The sequence below is a fragment of the Nycticebus coucang genome, chromosome 14 (genome assembly GCF_027406575.1).
Source record: "Nycticebus coucang isolate mNycCou1 chromosome 14, mNycCou1.pri, whole genome shotgun sequence".
NCBI classification, from domain to species: Eukaryota; Metazoa; Chordata; class Mammalia; order Primates; family Lorisidae; genus Nycticebus; species Nycticebus coucang.
Genome location: NC_069793.1, coordinates 11,706,579 through 11,718,978, shown reverse-complemented (window position 1 = coordinate 11,718,978; position 12,400 = coordinate 11,706,579). Strand labels below are relative to the sequence as shown.

General features: G+C 56.3%; 1 protein-coding gene across 9 annotated transcripts in view; it reads right to left on the bottom strand.

Annotated features, from left to right (window-relative positions):
• The window catches only part of SYT7 (synaptotagmin 7), a 61,615-nt gene extending 51,705 nt beyond the window's left edge, over positions 1-9,910 (bottom strand). For 2 of the 9 annotated variants that reach the window (XM_053562669.1, XM_053562670.1), the window contains exon 1: positions 9,518-9,910. In XM_053562669.1, coding sequence (XP_053418644.1) covers positions 9,518-9,548 — 31 coding nt within the window. In that variant the 5' untranslated portion in view covers positions 9,549-9,910. The remainder of the gene's footprint in view (positions 1-9,517) is intronic. The other 7 variants (XM_053562672.1, XM_053562671.1, XM_053562674.1 and 4 more) reach the window with 6 other exon arrangements.
• Positions 9,911-12,400: the final 2,490 nt, after the last annotated feature.

Genomic DNA, 12,400 nt, shown 5'->3' with positions numbered 1-12,400 from the left:
CTCTGTGACAGGCACATTCACATTCTCCCAACAACTCCATATCAGTGCTATTCTTTTTTTAATTTTTATTTTATTTTTATTTAGTTTTTTGAGACAGAGTCTCACTATGTTGCCCTCAGTAGTGTGCCATCACGTCACAGCTCACACCAACCTCAAACTCGTGGGCTTAAGTGAGTGGTTTTCAACCTTCCTAATGCTGCAACCCTTTAATACAGTCACAATCCACAGGCTGAGAACTGCTGGCTTAAGTGATTCTCTTGCCTCAGCCTCCCAAGTAGCTGGGACTATAGGCTCCTGCCACATGCCCGGCTATTTTTTGGTTGCAGTTGTCATTGTTGTTTAGCTGGCCCGGGCCGCGCTCGAACCCGCCAGCCTCAGAGTACCTGGCCGGCACCTACTCACTGAGCTACAGGTGCTGCCATCAGTGCTATTCTTATCCCCATTTTACGGATGGGAAATGAAGCACTGAAAGGTAAAGTCAGTTGCCCAAGGCCACCAAGCAAATCAGCGCATGGCATGTCTGGGATATGAACCCTTTTACTTTTGATCCAGAGCCCCCATGCTCTGGCTGCCACTCTGCATCATTTCCCTTAGGACTCTCTTAGCCCCTGGTTGGTGGCCCAGAGAGGTGTGCTCATGTCCTCTGCACAGACACATGTACCGTCACATTTCACATTTCCACATAGGAGACACACACATCACGCATCTGCACAAAGTGCCGTGTGCTTGCTCATGCTCCCACACCCACTCTGCACTCTTGCCTCGTTTCCACCTGGAATAGCCAGGGAGGGTCACACATGTCCACCACAAGCATTCCAGCACCAAGAACAAGCCAACTCAGCAGGTCCATGCACACACACATGCACATGTCCCACTCTCTGGGCGCTGGTTGACTGGTGGGGGCTGTGAGCCATGCTGCAGCACACAGCCACGTAGCAGTGACGTGGGTCACCACACCCCTTCTTCCTCTGCTTCCCTCTAGTGCCTGGGTGGCTGGCACATCACATCCCGCACCTGCCGGCACCCCATCCACACTGCCTTCCTCACGCCTCTCCCCTAGCAGAAGCAGGCACCTTCTCCAGGAAGGAAGCAGGCTCAGGCACAGCCTAGCTCCCACGGTCCAAAGATGCCAGCCAACCTGGGGGTGGAGAGGGAGAAAGAGGCATCGGCTAGAGGTTCTAGGGGGCCTGGGGTCCATAGTTCCTAACTGGGACCAAGCCCTCCCTTAGGTCTAAGTGCCAGAGCTGAGCTCTCAAGACCCTAGAGATGCTGGCCCTGCTTTGTCATTGACAGATACGGGGCCAGATAGGAACAGAGGGTCTGCTCATACTCCTGAGCAGGACTGTGGTGCCACCAGGGCTCCTCTGGCCAAGTTGCCATCACACCCCCAACCACCCTATCCCTGGTCCCTGCTCTCTCCTCCCCCTGCCCAGGCATCTCAGAGTTCTGGATATTTTTAGGCCTCAGCTGACAGGCTGTGAAATCGCTCCCTTCGCACCTCCCCAACCAGGCGGGGGCTGGAGAGGGAGGAATGAGGTTGGGGGGGGGCACACAGACGATTCATCAGGCTTCTCCAGGGCTGGCAGGTGCCAAGTAGGGAGCGAGGGGCTCCTCCCCTTCTCAGAGCCTCCCCTTAAGTGAGAGGATCCCTCCACCTTGCCAGTAGAGAGAGATGGGAGACAGTCTGGGAGACTCCCCTCTACTCCAGGGATCTGAGTACAAAGACTTTAATGGGACACCCTAAGTACTAAAAGAAGCTGTGGGGACATCCTTTGAGTCCAGCTCTGCAGCCAATACCAACTCCTAGTGCTCCTTTCTGAGAGACAGGCCGAGAGACAGGCTGGCTTGGATCCTAGTAGGATAAGGGAGGTACCGGGCAGTGTAGCCCAGCGCTTAAGACAAAGGTTTTGGATTGAGGCTGACTTGAAATTTTATCCCTGCCAGGCAGAGTGACCCAGGCCAGACACTCCACCTCTCTGGGGCTCAGTTTCCTCATCTGGAAACAGTGATAAAGACACCTTCCTTGAAGGACTCCGCTGTGAAGATTAAATGAAATGATGTATGTGGAGAACAAGGTGGTCCATGGGCCCCTACCCCCACTCCAAGACACTCCAGGAGCTTCTCCCTTGCTGCTTTCCCTGACCTTTTGACTCTTCATGCCTTCTGTTAGCTGGCTTTCCCACTGTGATCCTGGAGGCAGGAGCCCACAGTTCATTGTGCCATCAGGTTCTCTGGTGCCCACCTGACCTCCCCTCCTCACCAAGGAGAAAAAAACCCAGCTAAGGTGGGTGGGCAACTTCTCTGCTTCCTGCCTCAGGGTATACACACATACACATTATGTGTGCACGCACACCAAAATGCCAACATGCATGTGTGCTGCCAGCATTCCAGATGACCCCCAAGGGAGGTGGGAACACTGTACCCATGCCCGGCAGGTAAGCAAACAGCTGAGATTCTAGCTCCAACTACCTGGCTGCCTCCAGGCTTCCCATGTTCTGCACCACCATGTTGTTAAATTTCTTTACAGAGACCTACTAAAAAGCCATCCAAGGCTCTCCATTGCCTTAATTAAAAAAAAAAAAATCTAATTCTCCTATTTTAGAATACTAAATCCTTTATAATATGTCCCAACCACCTTCTCAAGCCTTACTTATCACTACCATGCCCCAAAGGTCTCCCTTCCAGCCACAGCCAAGCACTCATTTCTGCCTCAACTGGCCAGGACCCCTCAAATGTCTGGGCCATTGCACGTGCTGTTCCAACTCACCAAATGCCTCACCTCTGCCTGCTCCCAGGGTGAGCTCTTATTCTTCCTTCAAGACCTAAGGCCCTGCACCCAAAGCTCATGCTCTTAGGTCCAGCATTGTGGTTGGAATTATAAACCGACTTCTAACTGCCAGTTCCCACTTCCCAGGGAGGTTCTGAGGATGGAAGAGCTAACACATGTTATGTGCTTAGTACAGTAACTGGCACAGAATGAGTGGGCAACATGTCTGTGCTATTCTGACACTGCCTCCATGAAGTCCTCCTCAACTCCAACAGGCAGCAGATATGTCCTCCTCAGAGCTTCCAGAACCCTCATCCCACACATCAACCACTTAGTACAGGATAATGTCAAGAATAATTGCCGCTGGCTGAGTGTTTACTATGGGCCAAGCTCTGCTAAATACTTTTCCTGCCTTATCTCACCTCATCCTGCAACCATCTAGGAGGTAGGAATGATCATCATATGCACTTAACAGAAGAGGAAACCAAGGCCAGAGTGGTGGAGTGTTCTACTCAGGGACACAGCAGCCAACATCTCTGTAAGGATTCAAATGGACAGCTGTTTGACCCCAGCGCCCTAGCTTAAGCAAGCCATCTTGGCTGCACACATGTAAAGTGCTTAGCATGTGTGGAGCAGTCCACAAATAAGCGGTCTTTTTATTATCAGGAGAGGTTACAGGGTATGTTGGTTGACCTGAGAGGCGATTCCTTAAGCTTGACCCCTGCAAAGTACAAAACACCATTCCTGGAGAAAGAAAGTGAGGTTTCCGAGGGGATCTTTGGCTGGGATGGCAAGGAGGTGCGCAGGAAGCCCCAGTGTCTGGACCTGCTAGACTGGAGGAACCTGAAGGGCACTGGACTGAGCAAATGTTCAAGGGGGCTGTACCGGGCCCAGGTCAGGCAGAACAGGAGAGGGCCTGCAATGTGTTGGCCGCCACTCTCTGGCCCTGCTGACACCACTCCGTGGTAATGAGACGGATCCAATTTGTACCCAGGGCCCCACCGGGAGCAGCTGCCGCGGCAGGGTTTGAAGTAATTTAATTGGACACATTAGCCACACGCTCTCTCCTCACTCCCCTCGTGCAGGGCCTAACAGTGCCCCTTCAGCCTCCCACCTCCCTCACCATCCTGCCCTGGCTGGGGGCAGGGTACACACTCTACCAACCAGCTAGGACCAATTGGTCAGCACCCCTCCTTTCTCACTCCTGGGGCTCCTGAGGGCTCTAGAGCCAGAGAGCTCTCTAAGCCCCAACTTTTCCAGTCTTGGAAAGCAAATATGGGAGCCCACTGGGGCTAAAGCCCAGGCCTCTTCTTCCTGTCTCACCTAGTGAGCAGAACTGTCACCTCCTTTTCTCCCTTAGGAAGCTCCAGAAGCCCCAACCTCCTGTGCTCCAGAAAAAGCACTGAAGGGGCAGGGCCAATAGCACATGCCTACCCTCCCAGAACCTTTGGTTCTGCCATCAGGGTTGGGGGTGGGGTGCATACTCACATGCACAGAACCAGACAGAGTCACAAGTACACAGATTCAGACACACATACACACACGTGCACATGAAAAGGCCCACAGAGTTGTGGAAACACTCAAATCGCACATGAAAGCCACAAATCCCCCACGTCCACACCCATGCACACCATACAGCCAGGGGACACACTGCTCCCAGCAGACTGAGGCCTCTGTGGCCAAGCTGGCAGGTGGGAGGGTGTGGCAGGGGGCAGGCAGGGTCCCTGGAGGGTACAGGCCCTGCTTGGCTAGGTATAGGGCTGGAGGAGGGGCCCTCCCCCAAAGCTTTCCATCATAGCTCCCCACGCACCTCGACGCACCTCGCTACAAATACACTCATTAGCTGCTGTTTACAGCGGGCACAGCACTCATACGAGCACAGCTATTACGGCTGTCCAGCTGCCGCCCGCACATGCACATAGGTGTACACAGGGCTCCCCCACCCTGCCCTCCCTCCCATGGCACACGCAATCGTGTGAATGTATTAATTCCCTGAACATACTAATTTGCAGGGGGTCTGGCTCAAGATACAAGTCAGCTCCTAGCCCAGCTCCACAGGCCACATACCTCTCCCAAGGGGCCCCACCAAGTGGAAGTTCCAGGGCCCACCAGGGCAGGCCCAATGCGCCAGCCCACCTTCCAACCAACCAGGTCTGGAATTCCAGGCACAGGCTCTGGGCGCTGTCCAGCCCCTTCCACAGGTCCTACGTTGTCTGCCAACTCTGTTTCAACCCTTGGGGAATTCTTCTGGGTGAGATCAAAGCCCTGCCCTCCAGACACAAGTTGGATAGAGCCCAGCAGGGCTGCCCTGCTGCCTGGAAGGTCAGGGACCTCCACGTCTGTGGAACTGGCACAATTTGCCTGGCACCATTGGCTGGGGTGCCCTGACAAAGAGGGCAGGCACCTGGGCTGGGCTTGGCACAGGCTGGCTCCAGCACATGGCCAGTGCCCTGACAAAACAAGCTGACCTCACTGGGCACATGGGCCACCTGCTGGGCACTCTCCATGGGGCAGGAGGCCAGCTCCATGAAGGGCTGGCCGTGCCCACCTGGGATGCCTCAATGCCTCTGGGGCCAGCAAGCCAACTCCTCTAGCTGAGTCCTCTGCTCAGGACTGGGCCTCCTGCCCCAATGTGACCCCCTCACACCCTCACCATCCTCTCCCTGCTGTTCTCAGCCTTGCTTCCCCAAGGGAAGCAGTTATTAAAAACGGTCCCTCAGATTCAATAAGGGTTCGGTCCCTGAGTGAACACAGAGTGGGTGGGGAGGAAACTCAGGAGTGGTGGGAAAGGAGGGGTACCTTATACTCCTTCCCTGCCATTCTCACAAAATATCCAGCAACCCAGGGATAGAGGGTGTGAGAAGGGGACAGCCCCAAGGACAATCTATTTTGCCTTCAAAGCCCCTTAGGCCTGAACCTGGAGTCAGCCTGGGGCAGGACCTAGCTGCCCAGGCCCTGTCTTTGCTCATCTGACACTCACCTGTTCTCCTACCTTGCAGCTGTCCCCTTACCTGTCACCTGCTGGCCCTATATGTTCTTACCTCAAGCCACCACCCTCATGAGGAGGGGCTTTGGGGCTATTTCCCTCCCACTGTTCTCCAATCCCTGAATACCCAGCCTGTTAGTCAAGCTGTCGCCCTAAGGCCACAGAACACTGTGAACCAGGGCCAAAGAGAGGCCTGTCTCCACAGTAACACTACAGCTTGGAGGTGCTGGCTACTCTAGCCCATGCCCCATGGAAACCATCCTGCCCTGGTTTTTAGACCTGCCTTGGTCGGTGGGGAGATTATTTGATCTTCATTCCTAGACTCTGAACCCAGCCCAGGGAGGCCTGTGCCTGCACCAATAGGACAGGTTCAGGGGAGGTAGATAGGGAGAGAGGTTGCCAGTGTAATGCTCACACATAGCTAGGACTCTGAAACTTCCCACACTCCAGCCCTGGTCCCTAATTCTGGTAGGGTCCTCACAGCTTACCCTTGATCTGCCTTTTCAGCCATATCCCTTACTCCTGCCCTGCTCCAGCCTCTCCCCCTAACTCATGCCTAGTGAGTACAGGGTTGGCCAAGACGATCTCAGGATACTCACTGTGCCAAGGTCCCCTATCCCATGCAGTATGGGTGAGTCTATGCCCTATAGCCCCAAGGAATGACCTGCCTGACAGAGTGTCTATAGGGGACAGAGCTCACTAACAGGTGGGAGAAAAGGAGACTGCAATCACCAGAGACAAGCTTACGGAGGGCAGGGGAGCAGGGCAGGCAGTCCTCAGGACCTGACCTCTCTCCCAGCAGGTCCCTCTGGCCTTGCTCACTCACTCACTGCAAGGTCACCTCTCCCTCCTTCCCTCCCTCTCTGCTGCTGTCCTGCCTGCCCACTGCAACGCTGACCCCTGCAGGCCTGTTGAGGCCCTGCCTGGCTTGGGGACAAGCAGTCGGAGGGACAGAGGGACTTCAGGACGAGCAGAGGATGAAGGCTGAGGGCAGGGAGGGGCCTCAAGTCTACGGAAGGAGATCAGGCAGAAAGGAGGCTGCAGGTGTGCCTGTGGGAGGCTGGGCAGAGTCTGGAGCAGAAGCTCATGGGTGTGCACGAGGCAGGGCTGGTGCCTAGTCTTCACTACGTTCCTGGTTTCCCCCCACAGTCCCTCTCTTCATCCATAATAGATCAGAGAGTAAAGTGTCTGGGGGCTAGGGACCCAAGTGGTGAGGGAACTGCACTTGTCAGAAGGCTGGGCCTTTGGGGACCTGCTGAGTGAGTGGGATGAGGGAAGGAGTACCACAGGGACTCTCTGGAACCAGTGGGGCATGACAGAGCAGGGGAGGACAGAAGATATCTTTTTTTAAAAAAATTGAGCCGCAGGTGTTCCTGGGAGAGAGATGAGGGGATCAGGGTGTATGTAAAAGGCACTGGCCCCTAGGGGACCAGAGGGGAGAGGAGGGACAGGCCTGAGTTACACAGGAACTGATTTGCATATCTCGCTCCCACCTGGTGCCAGCCAAGGGGAGTTGTGGGGGCAGAAATGGGAGAAACAGAGTCCTGGCTGGGGGAGTGAAGTCTTGAGGGCCTTGGGCTAGCTGGAGCAGAGGGAGAAAAAGCTGTGGTGGAGCTCTAGGGATTATACCAGGTGAGCAGGCATTCTAGGGGACACTGAGGCCAGACTGAGACCTCCAATCCTTTGGAGATCCCCTAAAGACTAGGCTCAAAAGCAGACAGCTCTCTCCAGTTTCTGATCCCACCCAGCCCAGTGCCCATGCCGGAGGGAAGCTTTAGGTCAGCCCCTTTCCCGGGGCGAGATGGCCCTGCCACAGGCACTGCTGGGCCCTGCAGCTACAGCTGAAGTGGCTAAGACAGGTCCCAACCCCAGGCAGGGAGGCACATTCAAGGAGGTAGCCAGGAAAAGGCCCCGGGACTGCCAACACGCCAGGGGAAGCATGGGATTCCAGATGCTTTTGCTCAGAAGAGCCCAGGTATGTTGAGTTGGCCTCCATGGAGAGGGCAGGAGTGCTTGGAAGAGTGGTGATGTCATGGTGCCCAGGCACAGAAGGGAAGAAGAGGAAAAGACAGGGACATGAGCATGGTCCCAGGCCAGCGGCCTACCAGGATGGGGAGAGGCTGCCAACCTGGCAGGGCAGGGAGAGGGGAATGTCTTTACTGTACTCCCCCTTCTAATCCTCATGCCCCAAAGCTGGTCTCTGAACTAAGCTACTGGCTTCTGAGATGGCAGATCAAGCAAGAGAATGCCCTTGTCCTTGCTCCATGTGCTAGAAGCTGGCAGCCTCTTGGGGGAAGATGCCAGGGTAGGTGATCTGGGCCCAGACAGATGAGGAGAGGGCTCTCCAAAGGCAATGCTGCTTCTGTCATCACCTAAAGGACGTGCACAGAAAGGTGCAAGGTTTCAGAGAAAGAGACTAAGTCTCTTTCATCCTTATACCCAACTGCTGAGTGAGGGCACTGCCTGATGCCCAGGAGGTCATCCTCAATCGACTGGGCTGAAATGGATTGAAGGGGGTGGGAGCCGATTTCTTCAGGAGGCAGGGACAGGCTGAGGTTGCTCCTAGAGGAGAAACAGCAAATGTAGGTCTGGTGCAAGAACCAGCAAAGCCAGGGCTCACCGGACTGCACTCTAGAGACTCGGGGCTTCAAAGGGTCTTAGAGCTGTCCCTCCAGCCCCAGCATCTCTCCAACCCCCAGAAGGCTGACAGCAGGGGGCCTAGAGGCTCTTTATCTGGGACCAGCTCCTGGGCTGGGATGTTGTGCCTTTAACATTAGAAACAAGCCCAGAAACAGAGACCTTGATGCCAGAACTGGCAGGCTAGGGGTGCCGGGTCCGGGGTCCAACACCCCAGATGAGAGCTGGGACTGAGCCTGGGCAGGAGCTGCAGGGGACCTGCCTACAGGTGGGCACTGGGTGAGGAGACATCAGGAGCCAGGGAGGAAATGGCAGAGCAATTTCCGAGGAGGAAAGATTCCTAGGCTTTGGCTCCGGAGGACGCCAAGCAGACAGTGGGCTCCCAGGCCACTCCCCGGTGGAAGGAGAAATGCAAAGGAGTGCGGCCCCTCCCCCACTTCCCTGACAGGACTGGAGTGAGTTTGGGGTTCTTTGCTTCCCCCTCCCCAAGCCGAGGAGAACATTCCCCTGACACCCCCATTCTCATCACCCTCTGCTCTTTCCCTTCAGGTGGCCCTGTCTCCCCTTCACCGCTCCTGCAGTTCCCCACCCCCCAGAGCCTCTCTGTCCTGCCGCAGCACCAGATTCCCACCTGCCCCCTGGCATCCTCTCAATTCATAGTTGGCACCGCCGATGCCACTCCGATCTCCGGTGTCCACAACCCTGGCCCAAAGCTGTGGAGATCCTCGCCCTGGGGTCCGCCAGGCTGGTACCCCCAGGGGACCTGGGCTGGGGAGCCAGGGGTGCCTCTGAAGGCACTGCCCGGCTCCCACGGGGGCAGCGGCTCCTCGCTCCGCCACACACGTTGTCCTTGGGCTGCTGGGGGTTGGGGGGGCAGGTCCTTTTGGGGACATTGCGAAGCCGGCCCCGGCTATCAAGCCTGGCAGTGTCTGGACTGCAGGGGACCGGGGTCCGAGCCTCTGCTTCTCGAACCGAACCCGCACCCTGGGGCTACGATGACCCTGGGGGGAGTCCGTGCGGCTTTGGCCGACAGCAGCCCCAGGCTGGGGCTCCGAGACGGCGCCCGGTGCTGTCGCCGTCCTGTCCGCCTGCGCGGGGCGCCCCAGTCCGCGCCGGGCCGCGCTTACCTGGGCTGGCCGCCTCCGGGTCCCGGTACATGGTCCCCTCCTGGCCGGTTCCCTCCGGGCTCCTCAGAGCCGCCCGCGGCCGCGCGCTGCTCCGCCGCCACTGCAGGGCATGGAGCCGGGCGACCCCCGGGGGCGGGTCCGAGGGCGGGGGCCGCGCGGGCTGCACAGAGCCGCCGAGCCGGGGAGCGGGGGCCGCCCGCCAGCCCTCCCGCCCGCCCGCGGAGCACGCTGCTGCCGCCGCCTAGCCGCGCAGAGCCGAGCCTCCTCCCTCTGGCCTGCGCGCCGCGTGTGCGCGCCGGAGCGTGTGTGAGTGTGTACGAGGCTGTGTGTTTGTGTGTGTGTGAGCGCGTGTGCGAGCGCTCCCGGGGCACCGCCGGCGCCGCCCGCCAGCCGCGGAGCGCCGCTGCCTGGGCCGCCGCCTGCACCCGCTGCCGCCCGCTGCCGGCCGCGCGCCGCACTGCAGCCAGTCCGCGCCCACCGCTCCCGGAGCCGCCCCGAGGGCACGGCCGCCGCCCCGCGCCCCGCCCGCTCGCAGACCCCGCGGGGAGGGCAGCCGAGCTTCGCGGGCGGGCTCTTCGAGTCCTGCGGGTCCCGCCGCACAGAGCGATCAACCCTGCCCGTGCGCCCCTTGGGCAGCAGCCTCGCACGGAACAGAGCCGCCGAGCAGGCTACCTCCTCCGAGGTGCCCTTTGGCTCCGTTCCGAAAGGCGTGAAAATCCATTCCTGGATTTCCGCTTGGTGGAGGCTTTAGGGCGTCAGCTCTGGACTCAACTACTTGGCGGTCCTGGGAAGATGGGCTGGTGTGTGCAAAAACAAGGAGTGGATTTTTTGCCAGGGCTGAGCCTGGGCACCACCACTCTGGACATTCCCTGAGCTTCCGCACGATTGGAACTGAAAAGGGCCAGGATCTCTGTTCTGAATGGGAGACTAGATCTAGTGACCCTGCCCATCTAACCCAGCCCCGCAAAAGAAGAAAACAGACATTCCAATCTTTGTTCATTTCTCTCCAGCAGCTGCACCTGCCCTTCCATCCTTGACCCCAGCACCTCAGTGGGAGGAAGGAAATCTCTCCTTCCTCTTCTAACCTGGGGGCTCTCTTTGTCTATCAGCCACCCTGCCTACTCAGCACAGTCCAAATTCGGTGAACACTACTCCTTTCTCAGCTTTGAAACTATTTGATTCTGAGGCAGGGATGAGTAGAGATCTGTCTCCCATGTGCGTTGAAAGCTTGGAACTGAAATATCATAGACCTCCCTGAACACACCTATACATCTACATACCTAATCCAAACACACACACACACACACACACATGCCTCCCACACATAGAGACACACACACTGAAGCTTCCCACAGTAGAGGTCCTGCGCCTACCCCGCACTGAAGGGGGTAGACAAGAGGGCAAAATCCCAGGGCCTATGGCAGCATCCTGCCCTCCCCTCCACTGAGACTGCAGCTCACAGATGAGCCAGGATTCCTATTCTTACCCTGAGAAATCCACTTAACTGACTTTATACGGTTCACGTCCAGCTACGCCTCTACCTGCCCACAGCACAGTAGGCAGCAGCACCCACAGGGACAAAGCTCTGTGTCAAGTCTCCCCAATACACACACACACACTCCACCCTCTTGAACTCACATGGAACCTATCCCCCTGCAACACACATACACATCACCTCCACCCACAGCTTTTCCGGTTGCAAAACAGATAAGGAAATTCCCCCAGCAAACCTCCATTGTTTGTTTGGAAGATTGTTCCAGTGGAGAACAGATTTCCTGGGATTGCATGTTCTAATTAAAAATGGATGGGGAAAAAAGGCATCTGTAGGTTAAGGTGGACAATTTCTCAGTGGCCTGAAATCTCAGCCCTCACCCTCAGGTCAAGGTCTATTCCATATACCCGGCAGCCATCCTCACCCACATGCAGCCAAGAATCAGGAGCTGTGCACACCTCTCTTTTGGACCTGGCAAACCCCAGAAAGTCAAATCAACAGGCTGGGACAGCAGGGCCTCCAGCCCTGGCTCATTACCTCTCCCACTCCCAGCTGCCTTCCTCATTGCCCTAGTAAAGAGCAAATAGGACATCCCTTCTCACCCCACTCCTTCCACCCCCTCACCCCACCATGGATGGGCACAAAGAAAGGTTCCCTGTTCAGTAATCTCCCCAACTCAGAGCCTTCCCCCTATCAACTTGAGAGTCCGGAGAAAGAAGAATTCTGCATCATTGCCACTTCACAGAGCTTTACTAAGCATCTAGAATCACCAAGTTTTGCAGAGTTGATGGAGAGGACATTTGAGAGATGGCTCGGGCCACCCCTCCTCTAGGTGTCAGAAGGTGAAGACAAGGCTTCTGGAAGAGAAGGAACTGACCAAGAGAGCTAAAAGCTCCAGAGCTAGCAGCCCAGGGAGCTGGTAAGAAAACTCAGGGCAGCCCTTGCTGATGACTCCCAGACTTTTGCCAACTACTGTGAGATTCACAAAGAAACCCAGTGCTTGTTCCCATCTGAGAGCTTATAGCCTATTCCCTACAAAAATAAAAATCTCAGTCTCACATACTCCCAGCAGGCATTAGATGGTCATTGTTCTAGGATGTCAGAGCTGGACAGTCCCTCAGACATACAAGATAAACCCAATGAGATGCAGTTGCACAAAATAAGGTTCTAGGGCATTGAGAATTTGAGATGGTTTTTTAGTTCCTGCCCACATCACTGACACTGGGAAAAAAAGGCACTTTTTCTCTGGGCCTCAGCCACTTTGTTTAGGCCCAGACAAATGATTCTACATTTGTCATTGGAAAGAGGTAAGTATACAAATTCATGCGACTCTGCTATTTATACTGGGCAGATACCTCAGAGTCTCAGTTTCCTCATCCATTCAATGGGGA